The sequence below is a fragment of the Lichenostomus cassidix genome, chromosome 4, assembly GCF_008360975.1.
Source record: "Lichenostomus cassidix isolate B80296 chromosome 4, HeHo_3.0, whole genome shotgun sequence".
In the NCBI taxonomy this organism is placed as follows: Eukaryota; Metazoa; Chordata; class Aves; order Passeriformes; family Meliphagidae; genus Lichenostomus; species Lichenostomus cassidix.
Genome location: NC_139484.1, coordinates 9,359,495 through 9,384,198, shown reverse-complemented (window position 1 = coordinate 9,384,198; position 24,704 = coordinate 9,359,495). Strand labels below are relative to the sequence as shown.

The 24,704-nt window shown below is 39.3% G+C and overlaps 2 protein-coding genes across 12 annotated transcripts in view; both read right to left on the bottom strand.

The window, feature by feature from the left end:
• The window catches only part of ADAD1 (adenosine deaminase domain containing 1), a 64,179-nt gene extending 58,611 nt beyond the window's left edge, over window positions 1–5,568 (bottom strand). The window contains exons 1-8 of the mRNA XM_085057843.1: window positions 4,813–5,568; window positions 3,748–3,903; window positions 3,188–3,355; window positions 2,587–2,649; window positions 1,960–2,082; window positions 1,714–1,837; window positions 1,380–1,550; window positions 398–624 (exon numbers count right to left, since the gene is read on the bottom strand). Of these exons, the coding sequence (XP_084913969.1) occupies window positions 398–624; window positions 1,380–1,550; window positions 1,714–1,837; window positions 1,960–2,082; window positions 2,587–2,649; window positions 3,188–3,355; window positions 3,748–3,903; window positions 4,813–4,999 (1,219 nt within the window). The 5' untranslated portion in view covers window positions 5,000–5,568. The remainder of the gene's footprint in view (window positions 1–397; window positions 625–1,379; window positions 1,551–1,713; window positions 1,838–1,959; window positions 2,083–2,586; window positions 2,650–3,187; window positions 3,356–3,747; window positions 3,904–4,812) is intronic.
• Window positions 5,569–5,944: 376 nt separating this feature from the next.
• BLTP1 (bridge-like lipid transfer protein family member 1) overlaps window positions 5,945–24,704 on the bottom strand; it is an 89,374-nt gene continuing 70,614 nt past the window's right edge. For 4 of the 11 annotated variants that reach the window (XM_085057820.1, XM_085057819.1, XM_085057824.1 and 1 more), the window contains 27 exons: window positions 24,040–24,240; window positions 23,704–23,834; window positions 22,717–22,840; window positions 22,451–22,560; window positions 21,670–21,760; window positions 20,909–20,971; window positions 19,121–19,365; window positions 18,350–18,565; window positions 18,026–18,206; window positions 16,973–17,165; window positions 14,921–15,082; window positions 14,679–14,818; window positions 14,334–14,535; window positions 13,966–14,169; window positions 13,667–13,846; window positions 13,079–13,216; window positions 12,323–12,583; window positions 11,782–11,932; window positions 11,340–11,497; window positions 11,036–11,228; window positions 10,642–10,859; window positions 10,199–10,450; window positions 9,476–9,679; window positions 9,069–9,263; window positions 8,032–8,166; window positions 7,410–7,575; window positions 5,945–6,662 (listed from right to left, as the gene is read on the bottom strand). In XM_085057820.1, coding sequence (XP_084913946.1) covers window positions 6,446–6,662; window positions 7,410–7,575; window positions 8,032–8,166; window positions 9,069–9,263; window positions 9,476–9,679; window positions 10,199–10,450; window positions 10,642–10,859; window positions 11,036–11,228; window positions 11,340–11,497; window positions 11,782–11,932; window positions 12,323–12,583; window positions 13,079–13,216; window positions 13,667–13,846; window positions 13,966–14,169; window positions 14,334–14,535; window positions 14,679–14,818; window positions 14,921–15,082; window positions 16,973–17,165; window positions 18,026–18,206; window positions 18,350–18,565; window positions 19,121–19,365; window positions 20,909–20,971; window positions 21,670–21,760; window positions 22,451–22,560; window positions 22,717–22,840; window positions 23,704–23,834; window positions 24,040–24,240 — 4,731 coding nt within the window. In that variant the 3' untranslated portion in view covers window positions 5,945–6,445. The remainder of the gene's footprint in view (window positions 6,663–7,409; window positions 7,576–8,031; window positions 8,167–9,068; window positions 9,264–9,475; window positions 9,680–10,198; window positions 10,451–10,641; window positions 10,860–11,035; window positions 11,229–11,339; window positions 11,498–11,781; window positions 11,933–12,322; window positions 12,584–13,078; window positions 13,217–13,666; window positions 13,847–13,965; window positions 14,170–14,333; window positions 14,536–14,678; window positions 14,819–14,920; window positions 15,083–16,972; window positions 17,166–18,025; window positions 18,207–18,349; window positions 18,566–19,120; window positions 19,366–20,908; window positions 20,972–21,669; window positions 21,761–22,450; window positions 22,561–22,716; window positions 22,841–23,703; window positions 23,835–24,039; window positions 24,241–24,704) is intronic. The other 7 variants (XM_085057821.1, XM_085057826.1, XM_085057827.1 and 4 more) reach the window with 7 other exon arrangements.

The window sequence follows — 24,704 nt, the reverse complement described above, 5'->3', positions numbered from 1 at the left end:
AATGTTTGTGAAGATCAGTAGACCAGTTCTGAGACACAATTTGCAGAACAATAGTTATTTCACACTTTATTCTCCAGAGGCATCATTACCTTCACTCCACGCCTTTTTTGTGAACCATTGTTTTTCACCAACCCTTTATGCTCCCTACAGAAGACACTACTAAAACAGAGCTTCAATATCCCAGATTAGAAAATATGCTAAGGAGTTTGCCCACGTTACTCCACACCAAAGAGCACTGCTGATTGACTGCTAAATATATGTACACTTTGGTCCACTGCAGCTCAAGGAACAATACCGTAATTCTTTAAGGAATTCTTGGATTAGCTCATGTTTTATAACAGGCAATCAAATTGGAACATGAAGACACACAAACCCCCGGAATTTGCACAGAACATACCCACAAGAATGTTGTTGATGTACACGGGTTCAATGAAGTGGCTCAGCAAGGCTCCCTGAAGACCAACCACCTCCCACTTTGTCAGTTTGTCACCACCTGACATGCTGCTCACTCGGACAGTCTTGGGGGGACAGCAAACAGCCAGGTAAATCCTGCCTTCTAGAGCAACATGCAGACTCAGTTCCTCACTGGCTTCATAAGCAGATATAGACTGGGGACTGAGATGTCTACAGCAAGACAAGAAAAAGGATTTCAGTGAGAAAGCACTCTGATCAGAGATTACAGGAAGTGCTACCTAATGCTGTTTCTCAGAAAAAAATAATCAATAGATCAGGGCCTTGTATTCAATGTTTGTAATTCTTAGAAACACCTGATTCAGCTGCTCGAGTGCCTGGTATACTGAAATTGGTATTGAAATAAGACATAGTCACTCAGCTTAATCTTAGCCATCAGTCATGCACACATGAAAAAGACTGGCTTTACTTGGGAAAAAAAAGCTGTAAGGTTATTAAAATCTCCTTTAAAAGATCACTTACACCGCCATTCTTCTAATTTATTTTTTTTAATATTTAAAACAATAAGATAAAATGCTTAAGGGGGGCAAACCAGTGGTTGTTCTGAAGCAGAGCAATTTTCCCCCTTATTTACACAGGGTTAAGAAGTCAAAGCAGAACCTCTGGTTTCAATTCAAGGCTTTTTATACTCCAATCTTATGGTGCAAAGAATTATACTAACTCATCACATCCACTTGCTCAGTGGTTAAATTCACAATTTATTTGTATTTTAATACTGTCTTGGGAAGGGGGTTTTAAGAGGTTATCATCTGTAAGAAACAAAAGCTCATCCTATAAGCCATGATGAAGTTTTTTTATCATACTGAGCTGTATCTCACATTTATCACTACTATCCTGTACATTAACACTCCTAAAACAAGATAAAAATTAATCTTCCACTGTATCTCTGGAAATACCATGGTACTTACACCTCTGATTTTAACTGAGCAGTTCCCTTTGGAAGCTGATTCATGTAGAGAGAGAGGGTTATATTCTGCTTTAGGGTAAGCAGCTTTGAGCCTGGTGCTGTGCAAAATATGGATCTCTCTGCCTTGGCTGGGTTTTTATTATAGAAGAGCAAAAGATGTCTGTACAAGTATCTAAAAGAAAAATTACAATAACATAACGTGTTTTACATAATATATAATCTGGGTATATGTTTATATTATTATATATTATTAGTTTATTGAAGTGTAAAATGCAAGTGCAGAAGTAAAACTGAACACTTGGCTGCATGGGAACCATTTGCAGAGACATTCTCACCTAAGCAGGGAACGCCTTGCAGTGACAATGGCATGGCTGTCATGCAAGAGCCTTCCACAGGACTCAAAGCGTCGGCTGTAGTTGCATTCTCCTGTCCCCAGAGCTACCACTTCATGCTGCCCACCTGAAAACAGAGACTATGGTGACTTCACCTGGTCTGGCTGCCCACCAAGCTGCTCCCACACTCTCGGTGCTCTGTGGGAACAGGTTTCCCATTCCCAAAACTCACAATCAAACCAGACTTGCCCTTTTCAATGATGAAGGCAGCCAGGGAACTGCCACAGCTTTGGTACACGGGGTGTTGGTCAGTCAGGCGGTTAAACACTTCTTCAAGTACTTGTGAGACTTTTTGATAGATATGCTCCCCTCCTAAATCAAACAGAATCCAGCAAGACAAATTTGCAGGTAGGGTAAAAAACAAACAGGAGCAAAATATGCCAAATTATAAAGCTAAATATATGGTGTAAGCATACCCACATCACACGTACTTTTGAGATTCTAAAGATTATCAGGAGTACAAAAAGCTCAAGAACACCTCAACACCTGATGCTTTCACCATTCATTATAATAACAGGATATGGCCCAGGTTTCATCACTAGTTCAAGTAAGGACAGAGAATACTGTTTCTATTTTTATCACCTGAACTGGTGATAGAAATTCAACCAATTTACTGAATTCAAGCAATTCACAGAAGTTGTGTCCATTTGTAGAACCGACCTAGTAATATTTGTTCTTACAGCCATCTTCAAAGAGAAGATGTGTAAAATAATAGTAACAACAGAGAGAGCACTACATGTATTAAAAGAAGAATTAAAAAGAAACTATTTGCTGGGCAATTCAAATCAACAGAGAAAAACCAAGACTATTCCTTACCAGTCCTTGAAATACAACCAGAGTTTGCTGGAGTTCGGAGCTCAGCAGGAATAGACGAAAAATCTAAGAACGTAACGAAATTTTAAAGTGGGATGGACATGCCTCATTTCTAAACAAGAATCTTGCACTATGTCCAGCAAGTTAAGTTTTTCTAATTCTCTAAGAATTTTCTTTCCTGATTCTGAAGTCCTTGTAAGCTTAGAACTATTCAGACAGCAAAACTCAAAAGAAGGCAAAATATTACAGCAACTGAATTCTATTGAAAGCAGTAACTCAGTGGGGAACCCTTTTAATCATAAAAATTCAAACCTACTTGAGCTGTACTTCATGTTGCTGCACCTAGTGAGGAGTAAATCAAGTGCAATAACAACAAATGAATTCCTTCAGTACTCTTGGCTCTGTGCTACCAGTTGATGAAACTCTTAATACCCAAATGACAAAAATAAAACAGTTTCAGAATCCAGCTAGGGATTTGCCCCAAGGATTCAAAAACCTGACAGAGGCCCTGATGCTGCAGCATTTAATAAAATCAGAGATTTTGCAAAGGAAACTGTTATGCCAAGCTTTTCAAGTTCTAATTAGGTGTTGCTAAAATATTTACCTGAATCTTCAGCAGACTTTGCCCGTGTATTCTCCAAGTTAAGTAGCTCAGCAAGAGCCAGTTTAGCTGCATTTAATTTAGATTCCTTCTTGTTCCTTCCTAGCCCAGTCTTGTAGCAAACACCGTTTATCACAGCACAAAAGGCAAAATAAGGCCTTATGACGTCACCTTTAAAGCAGAAGAAAAAGCAGGTGCAATTATTTTAAGGTACCTGAACCATAGTTTTATGTCCTTATTAATTCCTAGAACAAATACAAGACAAAAAAAAACAATTTCAGCAAAACACAACTCTCATCCTTCACCTCCCTGAGAATTTTGGTGGCTTTCAGTCTGCACTCTTTCCAAAGTTCTGGTAACAGCCATAATTACATACAATTCACCTGACCAACACTTCTGCAGAGGCAATAGAAGAGCAGCCAAAAAGCAACATATGTGGGGAGTAGCACAATCAACAGTAAAAAAGGTTCAGCTGCATCAGTGCCATCAAATACTAACTGCAACAACTCAGATCATCTCAAGGATAAGCAAATAATCCTTTATTTGGTAACAGAATTATTTACCTGCCACACTTGTTTCTTTCAATTCAAGCTGCATGTGGTGTGTTTTGGCAAACAGATGCAAGGCAGATACTGAGTTTATTAGTCCTTGATTGTATCTTTCAATCAAATCCAGGTCTTTCTGTGAAGGGACAGCTGAAAATCGGGTGGTGTCTGCTCCTTTAAAAAAAAAAGCTCCTTAAACAAAATTAAGGGGAAAACTGAACATACTCTCTGAAAATACACTTACAATAAATGCTTTTCAGAAGCTTCTGAAAAGAACAAAACTTACTGTAGAGCACTAATGCTTTGTACTAACCCTATATTAACAACAACAGCAATTCCAAAACTGTGTGGACATCCTCTTTTAAAAGCATCAAAGCTTTTACTTGGTAATAGTAAATCCAGAAGCCTCTGAATATGGACAGGTATTATGAAAAAAATACAACATATATCCCCCTACCCTCTCTTTTAAATCAACAACCAAATCAAAGTTGCTGATGGCAGATACCAAACAGTGAAGCCTGTGGTTTCTCCACACAAAACTAAGCAGCAGTGGGACTGCCTGTTGTAAGACACTATAGAAGTTTCAGCAACCCCTACCTGGATAAAATCATCAGCTTCAGGGGTGTGATACACCCAGGCACAAGCACTTCACAGCCAAGAATTAAAATAAATCCTTGTTTTTAAGTCTCATAACAGGTACCTTTATCTCAATACAGCTACTCAAAGTGATGGACTTCAAAATACATCCAGGGACATCCAGAACTGCAGTCAAAACCCTACTCAATGTTGTTTATTAAAATCCATGCTGCAGAACATATTCTGTATTTTTTCAATCTACAGTACTTTTAACGTTTAACTTGAACTTTATAATTAGTTAATGCTGCAGACTACATAGGCCGCCCTACAAGAAATGGCTAACAAAGCTCCAGCACAAAAAGACTTTAAAAGCAAAGAAATAAGTTTAAGGAGAAGCTAAAGAAATAATTTAAGAAAATACAGTGATAAGAAAAAGCAGCAGAGGGTTGCAAAGTTACTTTCAACAGCATTAACAGCTAATCCCGTCATAGAAACTGAAAACTATACCTGGATTTTTCATCACCCCTGGTTCACTGCACCTCATAGAAGGTCGGGGATTCAGGTTTGAAGTCACAGGCTTGGAGAATTCCTTTGAAACTGGCTGCTTGAGACCTTCGAGTGGCAGAATCTTCTCAGGTGTGGGGCTGAAGGTGAGCAGTGCTGCACCCTCAAACCAGGCACCGGTGCCAGCCATTTCTGGCCGCCCTAAGGAAACTTAACGCTGACGTTCCGAGTCGAAAAGAAACCCTGCCAAAAGCCCCTGCAGCTCACCTGACTAAGCTGTTTCACAAGAACACCGGGACCAACGCGAGCAGGCCGGGGTAGAAGCCAGACGCGTTGTCCTGCCGAACAGGGTGGCCACTACTCCCTTTTGTTACACCACCTTCCCTCAGAGTAACGCAGCTCTGCCCCCCGCCTTGCCACCCTCTGAAGGACACACCAACTCCTCACGCCGCTGGTGAGGGAGTGAGGCGAACGGAAGCAGCAAAGCTGATTCGTCCCCAGTTTCCAGGAGCTGGCGCTGGAGTTGAAGGGCTTGGCGCCGGCCGCCCTCGTTCTGCTGCGGATGGTTCTTCAGCGCCTACACCCCGCGGGCAGGCGGAGCACGCCTGAGGCCACACTAGGGGGGAAAGGCCGAGGCCGCCCCTGCCTCCCTGAGACGACGGACTCCGAGAGCCGAGCACCCCTCACGCCCCTGCCCGCCAGGCCTTCATCACCCAGGACAGCCCCACCCAGCCCTTCCCGCCATTTCATGAGGGGCCGTCCCGCCCACGGGGCGCGGCCGAGGCGCGAAGCCGCAGCTGTGCCTGACGGAAGAGCTGAGGGAGCGGGGCGGCCGCCCGGCTTTGAGCCTGCGCTGCCTGCTCGGCTTCTGTAGAGCTTCCCGGGCCCCCGCTCGCCTTCCCGGGCCCCTCCCACGGGCAAGGGCAAAGGCAAAGGCGGGAGCAGCCGTTCCTCCGATCCCAGCCAAAGCGCCGCATCCCCGCTTCTGGTCTGGGCTGCGCTTCCCTCCTCCTTCACGAGCTCCTGGCGCCAGGCCTCTGGAATTTACCTCAGTTAAATCACATTGCAAAGTTACACTTAAAACACTCTCTTCTTCTTGTTCAACTTCCTGGATTAATAAAAAAAAAAGGCCCTGTACAGTAGTTAAATTTTATTACAAGTGTAATAAACTTCATGATTTTTAGCACTAAGGCAATCACAGTTTCATAAGTTATATATATATATATCTATATATATATATAATTTACACCAGTCTACATTGACAAATCAATTACTGGTCACATCAACAAGGGGTTTGTGTTATGGCAAATAAAATTTTAAGAAAATTCACAGTTAATCTGCAAGTATTGTAAAGATGCAGGATCATATTGCACATCATAAAATGGACGCTGAGGAGCAGATTTACAGTGTTCCAGCTATTCCTTCACAGAATATACATTGGTCATCATCATCATCATGCAATAACTTCAAATACAGAATGGTATCAAGTACCACAGTAAACAGTTACTCACAATGTAAGTTTTAAATAGAGTAGCAAAAAGCTGTTAGGTTTCTCTTTAAACCATATTTAAGTTCTTAGAATATAATAAAACACTTTGATAAAATCAAATGGAGTTAGGGTTGTCACATTGTACTTTTAATATTCTTCTTTGTCTTTTCCTTTCTTTTCCTTCTCATCCTGTAGTGCAGTACCGAGTTTCTTTATAAGGACTGACAAAACTTTGTCCAAAGGATCCATGACACCACGCTGCAGCCACTTAGGGATAGTAGTCCTTGCATGGTGAAAACCCAGCTTTTGGAGGATGTAATCAACACCAACGGGATCAATTTTTCTCCCAGTCCAGGATATTAATCTGAAAAAACCCAATAAATAGAAGACTCAGGCTCAAATATATAAATACAGCAAACAAGCATTTGTATCTACAAAAATCCATTTCACCCAGTGTTACTTAAATCTAAAAGGCATTGTTTTGAACTTAAATTTAGACAGGTAAGATAAAGATGATCAATGGAACATGCTCTCAAAGGAAGAGGACGTTTAAGGAGGTGAAAAACCCGACTGGACTGCCTGCAGATCATGTTTAAATTGCTTTATTGCTAGCACAAAATGCCAAGTGTCAAGATCTGTTTCGCCTGGACAGATGTGTTGTTTTTGTATGTGAATGAACACTCAGGTCCTCCAGCAGTGGCAGCAGAGGTTAAAAAAAAAAACAAACCCACATGGAGAAAAGTCAGTTCAATGATTTAAAAAAATCATTGAAAAACAATGAAAAAAAATCACAGAAAATATTGAATTGCTGCCATAGACACTTTATTTTGTGCTAAGTTTAAACAGCCATATAGCAATGAGTACATCTTGCATTTTTCATTTTAAGGTGAGTGTTTAAAAACTAAAACTGGAACCTAAAAATGGAAAACTACAAGATGAGAACTGTGTGGCTGAAAGTAAATGGGCTGTTGTAGGACAGAGTGAAATTAATAAGCTTAAGTTTAATGTTTCCTAACTCTGAAGAGCCTTCAACAATGCCTTTAATCAGCATAAATTCTAATCTAGAAGTTAATGCACAGCCAAAGAGACTGCAGCTGAAAGTGCATCTTACCTGAGCGTGGGTTCCAAATGCCAAGTATTGCACATAAATTCCCTCCAGTCGACTGTAGTGTAGGTAATGCTTTCCTCTGCCTCTTTGTCAGTGGAGCTGTCCTCAAGGACACCAACAGAGTTCTTCTGCCCCGGACGAGCAGCGAAAATGCGAGGAGGAAAAATTGCTGCAAAGAACAGAGAGGAAAAACCCCAGTCAGTCATGAGCAGTTCACTTGAATTACCTTTGTACATCATTTAAATAAAACAAAGACTCAAGTATCAACAAGAAGAGAACCACCTCTTGTTTCAGTTTTACAGAATTTCTGGAAAAGACCACATACTACTTAAGAAAGAACATGCCAAATTTTAATGCTGCAACTGAACATGATCATGTAGAAAAGTTAAGAATTCTGAAATCAGAAGAACACGTCTTGAAAGGACTCCACTGATGAAAGCCTTGCAATAACAATAATAAAGCTTCCTAAAAATAGTTTTCATCTGCCTATTCCATCTTACAAAGAAAAAGTTAAACACCAGGTGTCAAAATAGGAGCAAGGTTACAACTTAAAGTATTTTTACTGTCAAATAATCTGACAACTGCAGATTGTCAGACAAGTGTTACTTCATCAATAACAACTCACCTTTTTCTTTTTCTTTTAAATAAGCAGACACCAAGTCATGCAGAAACATGATCAGTTCAGCATCCATAGTCACACAGATGTGGTCTGTAAATTCAGTTACTACACTGCATTCCACCTTGGGTTTAACACTTGTATCTACAGTCAGATAAAAATAGTATTAACACACTTACAAGTACATATAGTAAATCTAAAAGTACATAGAATTTGAATGCAAGCAATTTGAAAATGACATTTCTTTCATTGAACCAGCAACTCTTGAGAGGAAGGACCACAGTTAGCATTTGCATTTAGCAGCCTCAGCACTTTTTAAACAAATTTCCCATCAGAGGCACTTCTGGTATTTTATACAGGATATTGAAAGCAAAGAAATACTACCAAGTAGCAACCTTGACCATCCTCAATGTGCGAAGTCAGAGCGCTATCACTAGCTTGTGCTATGCTATCAATGTAGGATTTTATTCAGTAAGAAAAGCTGATAGCATATTTTGCTTGCTTGGCTATTAAAATAATAAGGAAAACCCAACAGGTTGAATCATCTATCAGTTTTTTTCCAAAAGCAGGTATGGAAGAAAACCCCAGCCAAGCCAAGGGAAGTATCTAAACTAATGACTTATACCTTAGGAAGTTTTATTTCCAACCAGTTCCAACTGCAGTCTGAAGATACCATTTTGAAAGCAAGAGCATAGAATTTAGGCTCCTATCTCACTTTTTTTTTTTTTAGAATGGCCCTTTTCTTTAACATTTTGTTAAATATAAGAAACCCACCCCCCCCCGAAAACACCCAACCTAGCTGAAATGCTCATACTAATTTTAATTTCTCTTATGTTTTGTATAGTGACCAGTCTCTGAACTAGATCTTCACTCTCTCAAAATAATTCCCCCTACATTTTACTACAAAATGTTAACTTTTCTTGCAGGGGTACAGTAATTCTCTGATTAAATCCTCTTCTCCTATCAACACAGTACCTTAGCCTTTAACTCCTAATTTGTGAGAAATAGTTTTTGACCACAGAAAACCAAATTATGTTTTACTGCACCTTGTAATGAAGGCTCTTGGGGCTCTTGAACATGAATAGATTTAAAATCCAGCTGCATCCTTGGCAATGCAAAGATGGTTTCAGTTTCATGGTTGTAGCTGGAGCCGCCCCTGAAGCCACTTAACAAGCTTGAGCTTTTCACTGTTGTGCTGCTCTCTGTGTTGTTGGCATCAACATTCCGAAGCAGGTTCAACTCTACAGGAGCAATGGCAGATGTTAAATTGAGACAAGGCAAAAACGTTAAGGAAGGTCACTTGTAAAACTACTGCTGTATGATTATGGAGAATCATATCCTGCGCCCAAAAGCATGGTCAAACTGGTTGTTTATACACTTCAAATGTAGCAGCTTTTCAGCAGCTCCATCTGTGAGCAGATCGATCCCCAGACTGAATGAACACGACTCTAACCTTCATTCCTTGTGGCTGTCACATAATTGAACCACTCCTTCACACTGGCAACTCCATGCGGGGGATTTTCGTGGCGGCGCCGCGTTATCTTTGTGATCGTGGCCATGGGGCTTTCCAGGGCTCCACAGGGTTTGGTGACCATGGTGTTATGGCCCAAATGAAAGTCCAGAGTTTGCACAATGTACGTGGAGTGTTCACTGGTACCTGCATTGAAGGTGTGGGCAGCAGGGGGTGAGAGAGAAAAGCAAAGGGGAAAACAGTTTAGTGAGGGTAGTGGAATTTTCTCTCATTCTCATACAAGCATATAACATGAATAATTAGTATGCCAATGGAATAAAACCTGGTATAAAACAAACAACTAGGAAACTAAATCCTCAGTAGCTACAGACAATAAAACTTCTCAATATTAAGACAAATATAAGTACTGAGATCATGAAAATTTGTCATATACCTAGAAAGGACTACACAAACACACACACACAATTACTATCAAGGACATATCCAGTATATTTGAAAAAGTACTTTGCATTATTCCACAGATAAAGCAAATTGTGGTAAAGATGGGGAGGGAACAGATTATTTTTAGATAAGTGAAACATTTCCAGGAAATAATCTTGATTCATACAAAAAATAAATTTTTCTTTTATTTCGTTTTAAGTATTAATACAGTCTTAAAAACTCACATAAAGAAATTTAGGGAAATGAGTAAACAGTTTAAATTACCATCTTCTAAAACTTTCTGGGCTTCTGTCCAAAATGCAATATTGGGTTCTTCAAGGTGAAATAAGGCCCATGATTTTGAGCGGAAATTAGGGCCATGAAAACAAGCCAGGGTCATATGGTTCCCGTGTAGGCTCATGGATCCTCCAAATTGCATCCCATCTTCTGGCAGTGGCATCTGAAACAGGGATATGTGGCACCCAGATACCACCTTCAGAACTCCTGGCCAGTGGCGATGATGGGCTGCATCCAACACTGCAAAGCAAACACAAACAACAAACTTCAGGCAAGATGCAGGAAAAGATTGCTGCCATATTTATATTTTTAGTAAAACATAGAATTATGAGTGATATTTTCTTAGCTATTTCATTGACACTCTCTCTGAGATAATTTTTTGCAAATAAAACATACTAACTGGGAATCATATTATTTTTTGTAGCACTTACATTGCTCATGTGAGCTTCTCTCTAAGTTGTTTGCCATTGTCTTGGGAGGGAGATAAGGAACAGGCCCCCAGGTGGACAGAGCCCGCTTGCTTGTATCAAACTGCTGAGTGAAGAACTCCTGGAGCTTCATTCCTATTTTTATCAGGTCTGGTGTAGTTGACCTTGAAATCATCACTTGGAAGATATCCCATTTCAAGTCCCCATGGACAAATATCTCACTAGATATTAAAAAGAGCAAAAAATTAGCAGTTAATCTATTTTTTAGTGACAGTTAAAAAACCCCCAAAACCAAACAATTGCATTCTAGCAGACACATTTCTGGTTAGCAATATTGGACAGAAGACATTTGACATTATCACACATCATACATTTTAAACACAGGAAACATTATTACCTCTTATCAGTCATGCTGGAATCCAGATTATTATACAGATTGATTTTCCATTCATCCTGTAGTTTAAGATCAGCATTACTGAATATTCCCATTAGAATACTAGATCCCATATAGTCAACACGTGCTTCAGTAGAACCCATAGTAATTTCAATTTTATGATTGGGCTGTTGGTTTGGGTGTTCAGAAATGTGAGCTGAAACCAAAGCAATATAGAAATACCATATTAAAGAGATGAAAATCAGTTTTTCCAGTGATTTCACCTTTATTGGAGCATAGGCTAATAGCAGGAGGATTTCCAACTTACCCACCATCTCCAGGGTGTTAACATCTATGGTACCTCCAACAACTCCCCCTCTGGAGTCCAGCTGGGATCTTCCCAAGCCCACAGACATGCTGATTTCCCGATCTCTGCTACTTCCCACAGACAGACGGCCCTGACTTTTCAAACCACTGGTGGTCCACCTGGAACAGAGGTAAAAAGAGACAACTACTTTCCAGGGTGTCAAAAGAGAAACTGAGCACAATCTACTGGAAAGCAATAAATAATGTGGTTTAGGCATATGTGACTTCAGAGGCATTAAGCCTCTGTACTATTCATGAGGCAATTCTCAGTTCAAAACTGAAAAAGGTAGGATTTTAAAGCTAAAAGACAACAGATTGTAAACAGTCTGTGGGGAAAAAAAAAAGTTCTTCCGCCCAAAACACCACCACCTGTTAAAACATGCTTGATCTTGCTTTATACTTACGTGGTATTGCCCATTACGTTGCTCATATTCATTTGAACATTTAATTGTTTTAGGTTCATAGCAAACACAACTAGTGTTTCCCATGGCGTTCCTTGCTGGCTTCCAGCTTTATTTGACTTATTAAATGGAGTTGATGTTTTTGTGAGAGTATCTAAACAAAATAAAAAAGAGACAAAAAATTAAATTATTCCACATGCTAGGAAAAACTGGTAGAATATATCCATTGTAATTACTACAAAAGGACTGACAAGCACAATACTTAAAGAGCACAAAACTGTGAAAGAAGTGAGAACTAGAAGATTTGCAATAAGTATTGCTTTAGTTGCCATAGAAATTTACTCACTGTACACACACAGACAGTGCAATTTATGGAAAATATGCTAACAACTTTCATTCATCCATTTCAGACATTTCCCCTTCTCTAAGCCCTTGACTCTCCAGTGCCAAGCACTGTGGAAAAGAATATTTTCAAAGCAGCAATGACATACTCCTTTCGTACTGATGGAAATACTTAAAAATAAAATATGCATTATCTACTCACCTCTCTGAGGCACTGAAGAGTCAGACACGCTCCTGGATCTTGTGACAGCTGGAGACTTGAGGCTGTGAGATGCTGTCCCAGGTGACATACTGCTGCTGGCACTGTGTTCACTGAAAACATTGGGTGACTGTGCCATGTGGGTAAAGGAAGTAGATTGGCAGGGCTGCTCCCATGTCCTACAGTATGCCTTTCGTGAGGATTCAGGAGAAAGATGCTGGCTCACTCCTTCAATTGAATCTGGTGTCCCAGGGCCTGATGCTACTGGAGAAAAAGCAGCATATAAAACACAGAAAAACTATTTCATTTGTGTCTAACCATATCCTCCCATACACTAAGAAGTATTTGGAGCATGTCAAAATATATTTCATTTAACATAACTAGAAGTTTTCTACTGTCTTCATTAATAAATCACAGAACTATACAATGGTTTGGGTTGGAAGGGATCTTCAATATCACCTGGTTCCAACCCTGCCTTGGGCAGGGATACCATTCACTAGATTAGGTTGCTCAGGGCCCCATCCAACCTGGCCTTAGAATATACTCTTAAATTATTCAATGGCCCTACTTTAGAATTTTTTCATTTCCTCCTTCTAGGATTTTCTATTAAACTTCTTTGAGTGACTGCATATGGAGAAAATTACAATACATTCACATCTAGTCACACATGCAATAAGATATGGGTAAGAAATGCTTATAAAATTCCTACTGTAACCCATTGTATAACAAGGTTTTTTGTGATAAGAAGCAGTCTCCTACCTGGCAGATTTATTGTCTGATCACCCAGGAAAAGCCTTCTAGCAATGCTTCTCCTGTACCAAGCCCTGGGGAAGGCCAGGATCTCACTGAGGCGGCGCATGTCATACTTGAAAGAAGCAGATCCGATGTCACAGACAGCTGAAAAAGAAAGAGCACATCCACACAGTTGTAAATTCCCAGTAGAAACAGGTTTGGGTAACCAAGACAAATTCTTCTTCACCTAGCAGTATTGTCTGTGCTGTCATGAAAAAAGAGTTTTCCTGAGGTGCTGCCACTTCTCCAAGTCCAAATGTTAAATACAAATGCATTTCATAATGGCAAGATGGAACCTAAGAAGGCAGACTATGTGGAGTCCTGCTTGTGTTGTGATGTGCCTCAGAATCCTCATGTGAGGATTTTAATGGCAGATTAATCACAATCATGCTGCTGTTTGCCCAGTAAATCAGGATCCCATGTGCAAGGGCAAAAAATAAGTACATAGACCTAAAAAAAAAAAAAAAAAAAAGCTGCCAAGAGCAAAGTCAATCACTGTAACAGAAGATCTCTAATTAGCTGAATAGATGGGATTAAAATGAAAGAAGCATTTACCAGATATGTTTATCAATGTGGTGTCTATCTTGCTGGTAGCTTTGCTCGCAGACTGACTCTCAAAAAAGGAGGAGCCTCCGGAACGCCTGATCCGTGACAGGCTGACTTTGACAAACTCCAGGTTGATGCTCAAGGAATCCTTCCGGCCAGTGACTGAAGTTGGCTCCTCGTCCACATTACCTAGAAGCAGGTGGGAAGGAAAAATTTTCATCTTCTGTGATCTTTTCAGATCAGCAGTTCAGAAAACTGTACCACACTTAAATACTGCTTATTTAAGAAAACAAAACCTTGTTACATACCCAGGGCTCCTGATCCAGGAGTTAGCACAGTAACAGCTGATTTTTGTTTTCCAGCTCCATAGGGATGGAACACATAGAGGGAGAAGTCAGACATGCAGGCAGTAAAGCTCAGGCCTGAAGAGCTGCTGCTGGAAGTCGTCAGGTCTGACTGACTGCTGCTGTGCCGTGTCCTGCCAAGAGGGCTGCCGAGGCCAGGCGATGAACCTGGAGTCATTTTTTTGGGCACAAATCAGATTTTGAAAGCATTTTCAAACACAAAATAATGTTAACAGCAGTATTAAACAGACCAAATACACTTCAAATTATGCCCTCTAGCAGCAATATAGCTTAAATATTCTGTGTATAGAATCGACATTTACACACATTACCTGGTGCTCCAGATTTACTAGCGGAATTCTTTGAGCCACTCTGTGAAGTATTGCCACCAATGGACACACTTTCTGACGGGTATGTGGTGCCTAAAGTTTCCAGCTCTCCTCGGTTGGAAGAGAAAACAAGATCCAGGGAAGGCAACTTCAGCATACATTCAACTCTGGATACCGGCAAGCAGCTGAACTTGATTTGAGAGGGCTGACAGGCAGAAAGAAAATAAAGCATTCAGAAGGCACACTTGAAAAAAGTTTTATTTTTTAAAAAGCAAACTTAGAAGCACAGATTGTTTAAAAGACTGTGACTAGTTACTTACTACCCTGAATGTTGAGTTAAAGTCTCACCTGAACTCGTACATAAACCACCACATCTACAGGGAAGGAGGAATATGCTGATGTTGAGGATGACACTAAGGATGTTGTGGACTCTTCTAAGGGATCCTGTATATCAAACTGTCCCATGTCTTCATCCTGGGAACTAACAGCTTTTAACAAGTACAAGAACTCATTAGAAAGTGGAATTGAAAGTGAGAAGCAGCTCAATACCAAAACAGCACAGACTGCTAGCATACAAATGTCCAACTCACCTGTGTAATTCCTTTCAATGGGTGTAATGGGAATGGTTTCAAGAGCTTTCTCCAGGAAGTCCAGGAGGCATGGGCTGATCACCATCTCCTCTGGCAGTGACTGGAGTGCAACCCACGCATAGAGTTTAGCAGTTTTCACTCCACCACTTCCCTTCCCTTTGGCTGCAACATTTAAAAGATACATTTGTCTAAGGTAATACCACTGAGCAGTAACCGATAAACATTAGAAGACACTTCATAACTTATCAGCTGTGCCCTCTAATCTTCTCTATCATCTGAAGAGACATAGACCAGATCTGCTAGAAAAAATTAAGTCATTAAGTTTTCACTTATAAACTGCAAAAACAACCATTAGTCTGTAATACTTAATTGTAGTAATTCCATTGCTCATGTTCTCCACCAAGCACTCTGTTGTCATTGCCACCACCTCACTTTCCAGAAAATAACACTGAAAAGAAACACACAGAGATCTCCAAAGACCCAAAGCGAAGTAACGGCAGCTGACTGGAAATGAAAGTGGAATTAGGAAAAATAAATGCACAAGTCTGGAAAAAATGTCAGTTTAAATAGCGAAAATACATCAAAAATTAAAAATGTAAATGGCAAGTCCTACTATATTTATGAAAAGAATAACTAAAGATTCCAAACCAGCATTTCTAAGAGCCTGGAACTAGCCAGAGTAAAAACTAATAAAAAGGTTACTGTCTTCCAAATCTGTGGAAAAGACTTGAATCAGTGCTCACCAAAATATAAATATGCAGGGAAGATATTAGTACCAGCTCACTTACTGTCTCTATGAAATACAGCTATTAGAATGAATATACATAAATGGAGATATGGATTTTAAATTCTCCAAGAAAAATATAAAAATTAACTAGTAAAAGAGAGACTTAAAATCCTTTTATTTGCTAAAAAAACAAAGCACTGAATTTTCATTTTGTGCAAACTATCCTGCTTTGTGTCTCTGACTTAATTTTCCCATCTTAATTTTACTGGAAACCAAAGACAATATGACAAGGTGGTTTCCATTCCAGAGGAATGGTTTCAAGAGGAAAAGTACTATTATAAAAAAGTAGTATAAACAACAATAAATGTATTTCAAAACCATTCAGGACTAATAAATACTTATAGAAATTCAATGCATAAGAAATAAAGTAATTACAATCCAATCTCTAGTCTGGGGAGACATTTATATTACTATACAAGTGCAATTTCCACGCCAAATGTAGAGCTTACAGACTTAAAACCAGCAAGAGTCAGTACCTGGACATGATATGGTAAGAATTTAAAGGCAAAGATTACACAGAGGATAGGAAAGTAGAGAACAAAAGTGAAGAGAAATAGCATAAACTACTACACAACACTTGGCAATCTAAAGAAGTAAGGACTAATGGTTGAACAGCATGGAGAACTGAGGAAGGTATCCCCATTTCACTGTTCTCTCCCAGCATCTCTTCTGATTTTATAAGGCAAAACGTACAACTGGCAGTTATTAATTTTGCCTGCTGATCAAATTCTGAAAAAATTTCAGATTTGTGTTTAAAGCAATATTCAAATGCCAAAGGAGAGAAGAGTGAGAGTCTTAGAAACTGGAGGTGCAATCTATGTGCCTCTGGATCTGACATGAAGTAACAACAGCCTCCTGCTTGAAAAAGAGGAATCATTGCAGACAAAACAAAATTTGTCTTAGAACTCATGTTACTTCAAATCATGGCTATTTAAAGGCCTGTAACAGGTGAGATATTTACAGATAGTTAAACTTCACTCTTCCAACATTCTTTTTTTAAATGAAAACAGGGAGAAGGCAGTGACAGCCCATTGTTGGGATATGGTGACTATGACAGAAATATTTCTGAGATTGGTTTGGCAAACAGTATATAAAAATGCAGCTTTATGAACTGCATTCTTGCTTCTGAGGTCAGGTTTCTGCAGCCAAAGTCAATACTGGATAAATACAGCAGTCCAGGTAATGTGCAGCCAGATCAAAAGGTAGTAGATTACACCAAGGAAAAATATATCCATGAAAGGTTCAGAAAGTTTGTCTATAAGTACCTGATGGGATGGGTGGGGGTTGGGGAGGAAGTAAGGTGTTAGTCTTGCTGTGGATAGTGCTAGATAGAGGAGGAGATGTGGCAGTATCTTTCATACCATACAGCTTGGACTCTTTGGAAAGAGTGCGTGGCAGAGAGGAGCCTCGAGAAGTGTTTGGCGATTCAGTCTTCAGTGTCTTGGAGTTGTAGTGCAACTGGAAAGCAAATGAAGGTCAAGTTACTTCACATGAAGAGCTCAATTTCTATACAGCCATTTGGTGTCACTCCTTCCCTTCAAAATTCATTTCTTCTCATTACATTCTTACAGAAATATCATTGTAAGATATGTTACATTCCAGTGCATGTCCTACACATATTAAGAACTGAAAACTTAGTATAAATTAACAAACTATTAAAAAAAAATCAATGAAACAGAGAAACAGAAGGAATTATTTAGAAACAATCTCTAAAGCTTGTTTCTGTTACATCACATGCATCCTGTGCTACCTGTGCACACAGGTCCTTTCTGTCTTTGTATGGTGGAATTGTTCCACTATTAAACACAGGCACACAGAAATTAGCATAGAAAAATAAAAATAAGACATTCCAAGAGTTCTCACCTCCTCTGTGTGCACAGTAGACCATTAGTGAAAACACAGAACATAACAAAAGCTGTAGAGAATGTCTAGTTATTCCTAAATTTGACTAAGAGCAACGGGCAGGACCTGAGGTATAACTTATCCCTGAAGACAGCCTGGAATACTGGAAAATGGACACATATAGTCCTTCCATATCAAAGGACCAGAAAAGCCAAGCTGTTTCAAGTGAGGAGCATTTGATTTATGACATTGCCTCAACTGAACTGCATGAAGTTTTCCTTCAGCATGACAGGATTTTTCCCCGTTCTTATTTAATAAGATTTCAAATCACAAAATACAAGGATGTTTCTGTTGAGACCCTTTCTTGCTAGGATACAGAAACAATGATTAAAAAAAAACAAAGGTGTGTAAAGTTTTACAGTGTTCAGGAGAAAACACTGTCATTGCCTTCCTGCTGAGTTATCTCCTCATTTTACCTTTACATCCACCCCAGGAATATAAAACACTGTTGTTTCCACATCACTGGATTTTGTCTGTAGAGATGATGGCACTTTCTTGCCAGCCAGTAAATGAGTAGTAGATGCGTAATTAGTTTGAAATTTCTTCTTTTTTGAAGGAGACTCCTGATCCAAACTCCTGGAACTCCGATCATAGCTCCTAAAATAATTATATTCATGTTATCAAAGCAATTTCCTGTGCCACACTCATCCAGAACAATTGCAACATATGGTGCTGTTATCAGACAGTGGTAATCACTACAAATAAAGTGCTGGTAATGAACTAACACACACGTTTCTTACCTTCGCAAACTAATATCGTCATGCTCTTGCTGGAGCATCGTGGGGTGCAGCACACACTTCCCACAATCAATTTCAACCCTGATATCAAGCTCAAAGTCAATGTTTCTCTCCGTGGTGGTGCCAGTGACGCTTCTGTTGGTGGGTGTTGTTGGCCAGCGCTCAGTGAACAGCTGGTGGACAGCGGCAAAGCCCGTGGCTTTCTTGCGAGAGGTGCTCCTGCACAGGCACAGGTGGGGGCAGATATCAGCAGGACATTGACCTCAGGAGGGGTTAGAAGGTGTTCCCAAACTCTGTCCTCACTCGGTGTATAATCTCTCAAAAACTTTTTTGGAGAAGGCCTTATCCGATATGCAGCAATAAAGTGACCCAACATTTCTTAATATAGGGTGTTACAAAAAATGAAGCCTTGCTTAAATTCTCAATCAAAAAACAAGCAAAAGTATATATACACAATAAATTTCATATTTGTAGATATCCACATTATTACATCTAGTTTGTGAAAGTCTTCTGTGCCACCAAAAACTCATTTTTCAAGTTCTTTCATTCTGTGTCAAGCCCTGAAATTTCTAACAGTTACCTCTTTTTCTGATCAGCATCTCTACCTCCCACACAACCTCCCTGAATGCAACCTCCCCTGCCTTGAGGCAAAATTCAATACTTCATCAGATTTGTAGCTTTAAATTCAGTATTTCAAGTTTGAGAGTACTGAAACTTGACACTGATTCAGGTATCATCTTCATGTCTGTGCTGTTCCTCAGGACTCTTACTTACGGTGGTTTCCTATAAAAATATGTTCTCTCCCTTTCATGGTCATCCTCCTTCTCCGAGTCCTCACTGCTGGAGGATAAGCTGTCATCCCGGCGTCCTTCTTCAGGCTGGAAGGGAATGCCGGGTGAGAAGACTACTGGAGTTTTGGGTGAACCAAATACTGAGCATGAGCCTTCACTAGTAGATGAGTAATGGGAGGGACCATCAATAGTTACGGACAAAAGGTCCATTTCTGTCTCCTCTGGAAACTGATTGTGAAAAGACAAAAAGATAGTAAATTTCCACAGATATGATTTCCACCAAGAATGCAGTAGATAGATCTGGAAATACAGAAGCAAGAGTGCTATGAGAAACTCTCAGTTCAGAGTTCCTCATAACAAGGAGATAGCAGGTAAAGGAATTGCAAGAGGGATTATGAAAAAGAAGGGAATGAAAGCTTGGTGGGGAGACATTTGCCATTCCCTAGTGATTGAGCTCAGCCTGGTAGATAAAGACTCATCATGCTCTTACCAATTTAGAAGAAATGGAAAGATTTAATTGAAATTTAACAACTGTTTTGTAAGAAAAGGACAGAAGGCAGCCCAAGTCCCCATGACTTGCAGGGAGCGTTAGTGAGGGCATGCAGCGCACTACACAGAATGTACAGCACCACCCCTGGGTACCCCAGCCCGAGCACAGGACCAAATGTCCTAAAGGAGCCTCCTGTTTCCCGCAGAAATCATGCCACCTCCAATTTTCCAACCTTAAATTCTTTATATGCCTGTGAAAAGCATCTACAAGTGTTAAACACCAGCACTTCCTACATAATGTTACTGTAGAGCTACACAGTTGTCTGCAAATTCAAATTAGAGTTCTGCTGAACTGGTGTTATGATGTCAGGAAAATACAATTTTTAGAAAACATATTTTTTAGAAAATATTCAACATTTGATACCTCTAAGTGTTTGATAGCATTTTGCTATGTCAGCAAAACCTAAGCTAACTGAGCTTCTACAGAAGAACAACAATAGGTAGGATAGCTTTTAAATGTGAACATAGATAAATGTGCAAAGCACATTCCCACGTGTCATTTCCACCTCTCTCTGTAATTTATTTCCTGGGAGTATGACATGAGTTAGAAAGGAGAAAAAGAACATTACTGTCTCTTCAGTTTGTTTTTTTTTTTATTTTGTTTTGTCTTTACTGATTTGTTTTGAATTTTGGATTTGCTTGGTTAATTTTTTTTTAAGAAAAAAACTCTACTATTTTCCCTAAACACGTTTTTGAAAGCAGTTAAAATCTCCATTTGCTCTCAGGATATTAGGTGTTGGAACATTCCCCACTTGCTATTATTTGGAAATGTCTTACTCTGTATTACATATAAGAATTTCAACAGAGATGAGAGTGTGAGATGATGTCCTCCCACCTGGTAATTATTTTGTACCAGTGTTGATTGCTGTTACATTGGAATACAACGTAACAGGTGAAGGCACACACACTAAAATCCTCTTCTAAAGCACATTTCAAGCCTAGACTCAGGTCCCTTTCCATCAGCCTTGGTCAGTCTTCAAGCAAAACCCCAATAATTCATTTTACAAGAAATTTTAGGTCTACATAAGGGTGTAGAAGCACTTTGATTGTTGTTCACCAACAATAAATTGAGTTCTTCTTCTTAGTTCACGTATTTAAAGATTTTCAAGCTTGATATACATTCTGTTTAGCTGAGCGCAAAAGAGATGAAATATTGAAAAGCAGCTCCCTATGAGATAAATTAGTTCTCTGGCAATGAATACTTGTTTCTGCAGAGAAATACCTGAAAATACCCTTCCCCTGGACAGCTGGATTGTTGTGCAATCCCCAAAGCTGTTTGATTCAACTTAATAGATATGAAAAAAATATAGAAATTAAAACAGCTACAATAATCTCAGCCATGCAAAATCAACATTTTAAAATAAGAAAACATAGAAACAAAAAACCCAACCAAACAAAAAATATAGAAACCCCAAAAACCCAAAACCCCCCAAAACAAGGAAAAAACCCCCAAAAACCAAAAAAACACCAAACGAAAACCCCCACCAAAAAAAAACCCCAGCAAAAAAAACCAAACCCAAACCAAAAAAAACCCACAACAAACACCAAACCAACTCAATGATCCATTTCAAACACTGAGAAGGATATACTTCTAGAGCTACAGCAAACTGACTAACACCCATTTCCAAAACTCTAAATCTATTTAAACACCAGAAAACTCTAGGTGATTTTTGCACATTTGTGACAAAAGTTCCAAGGAAAGTACTACTGTGTGAGCCTAAAAAAAAAAATCAATCAAGCCATTTAAAAATATTTTTCTTTCATGATTCAATTAATTTCTGTGCTAAGGAGCCAAAATACATCTGTCTTCAAACAAAACAAGCCTATCTTCCAAAAGCACACCCAAAATTTGAAGCTAACACTAACAGAAACTGGCACACAAAACCGTAAGAAAATTCAGGTCTGCCTGGATATAATTATCTATGAACTCGGGACCAAATGGCACAGGGAATGCAATTATATGCCATATAAAGTAATTCTTACAGAATCTTGTATGTTGAAGGTTACTCTTGGCCCTGGGGATGCAGCATCCACACGGATATCTGGGAGGTCTTCACTGTCTCCCAGTCGAGAGCTGTAAGCAAAACCAAATCAAAACAGCTTCTTGAGTTGCACTACAGGATTTCAGGGTCCTGCAAAGATTTAACTACACAAATATTACATCATATTTATCCTTTTGTTATGGAGGAATATAATTAATCACAATTGAAGCACTTAGGTACATGAAAAGGAAGGAGGGGGTGAAGAAAAGAGAAGGAAGGTACACATAAATTGGCCAGTAGTCTATCACTAAGTTATTCTCTGCTTATTTCTTTATGCAAGCTTTTCCATCCTGAGCCCACATGCAGAAATTACAGGAAAATAAGGTATTTGTAATCTACTGCATTGGACAATTATTCACACACAAAAAAGCATTTCCTTTTCTTCTTCTCATCACAACAGCCCTTTTAAAATGTAGATGTTTGTAAATCAAGTGTAGCAAACAAGATTACGACATCATGCCATTTTTCCTTATATACATTTCTTCAGGATTCTATAGAAAACCCCAAGTTGTTGTACAAGTGGAATCTTCTCAGAGGTTTCAAAAAAAATGAGCAAAACGCTTTTTAGAACATGCCTGTCTTCCAAAATTACCTTCTCCTATCTGATTCCACCACAAATAGCTGCTGCCTGTAGTAAAAGGACTCTTCAGGCCAAAGTCCAACTTTCCCCTCCTTCATATGCTGCTGTTGCTACCACAGATCCCAAATTCCCAGAAGCTCACCTTGTTCTGTCCATTCTCTTCAGAGGTGGCCTCCCTGATGCCGAAATGCTTTTAGAGCGGCTGTAGCTGGGTTTGTAGCTGAGACCCCACTTGTCTTTCAAGGAGGCAGCCTAAAACAGAAATAATATCAAAATGCAACAATTGAGAACACAGAGAAAAACCCTGGCAAAGCTAAAATGCTACTTTACATGGGAGTGCCAGCAAAGTAAAAGGTTTTTTGGGACACAGGTGCTACAATATTTTCCAAGTAGCCTAATCCTGCTCACCCTCATGCTGGATCTACGGAGCTTTTTGCGGACGTCCCTGCGGATGTCATTCACAGCCACCGACTCCAGCTGCTGATAGCGCTGAATTTCTTGGTTTATGGTCCCTTCACTTGCTCCTAATTTTCTGCAGATAAAGCATGGTTGGGTTATCTTACAAATATTATTTTCACCATTTCAAAAATCTGTGAAGTAAAAATGCTTTCCCCAGGAATTATCCCATTTTCTCTTTTTTTCCAGTACTTATGACCAGTGCCAAATACGGCTGCAGAAATATTAGATCAAACATTTAACCAAAAATCTAAAGTTCAGATAAAATTCCCCTCTGAATGGTGACAGCAATTTCATTTTAAGTACAAACAGTAAAATGTGTATCCTCTTCATTATTTAACATGTAATTACCAACCTCTGTATTCCCATCCCAGACAGATCCGTTTATAGTAAGTCTGTCTTGGGGAAGAGGGGAGAAAAAACCAAACAAGCCCAACAAACCATATTTGCAAATTGCATATTTGCAATTACTATTAATAAAATTCACAGAAGTTCAGATTAAATTTGTGAAATTTGAAATAATTTTTTCTTAAGGGTTTTCTCAAATACGGTGTAGGAGATTTATCTTGAAAACATCATGTACAAGATGCAAAAAAAGTAAATTAAAATATTTTTCTTCTTCCTAAGATTGTTACAGTTTCAAAGCAATATATTTTCTTAAAGTAATCAGCATGACAACAAATCAAGATGGAACTACAATTTTGAATCAACAGGAAAAGGATTATAATTAGTCATTAAGATGCAGAATCAGAAAAATACAGACTAATCTGACATTTATGGAACAACCACAGAGATTTGAGAGAGTACTTGCATTTATAGCTTTTTCCTCTGGAATCCAAAATGACAATTTTTTATTTTTAAATAAAGGCAACAATTTGCACTTAACCATAACAGTGCCAACAAGACATATGATAAGAACATAAAACAAAACCCACTTACTTTAAGTCATCAATGACTTTAGCTTGCTCATTGAGTTCTCTGATATCGACTAAACGCTTCATAAACTTCCGTCCTCGCTGTTCTCCAGTTTGGATACTGGAAGCTCCCTGCCGCCGGTGATCAACAATCTCCTGTTTAAAATAAACATTTCATTAATGCCCTCATCAAAAACTGGACTCCAGTATGATTTAAACAGCAGGCAAAGTGAATTACACACCTCGAAATTTGGACTAGTGCATGCAAAAGAATCAATTGATGTGAATAGGCAGCTGATTGGATTTTTTCCAGTGATCCAAAGCCCATCATTCAGTTAGACACACTGTAACTACTACATACATGTCCCCATGAGCAGGATCTGCCTGCTTTCATATGTGCTCTGCTAGACTGGAGCAAATCCCGCTTCGCTGAGCCCAAGAGATATTCTACAGGAACAGAGTATCGGTGGGTTGGGGGGCTCAAACCCAGCAGGTGATTTACAATCCGCTGCCCAAATGTGAGCTTGCGTGCATCTCCACCCAAGGAACCTCCACCTGATTTCTGAATAACAAACAGGAATATTAGTGTGCTGGGATAATGTTACCACTGTTGTCAGGCAAGAGACATTAAGAAACAGCTGTTAAAATGGTTTTATGGCAAACCGAAAAGCAAGGTCAGCAGCATATTGCATAGAAGTAGTTTTTTGTTTTTCTAATTTGCTCATCTTAGTAACCTACTCTCCTGTGAAGAAAACCTAGAATAAAGCCACAGCTTTTACAATTCAGGCACCTGAGGTTAGGTGCTATGTCTCCTCCATGTTTTCAAATCCAGACTGATATTTCCACATAACACCAGTAGAGATATGATCTGTGATTTCTTGCCTTTGAAATATGGAGGTAGAAAATACACACACAAATGTTTTTGATTTGGACCAACACTTGTATGAGCTATAAAGACTCACAAGCTGAACTCAAATCCAGACTAAGACCTTTCCATCTGACAGAAGACTTTGTCCCATCTTTTCC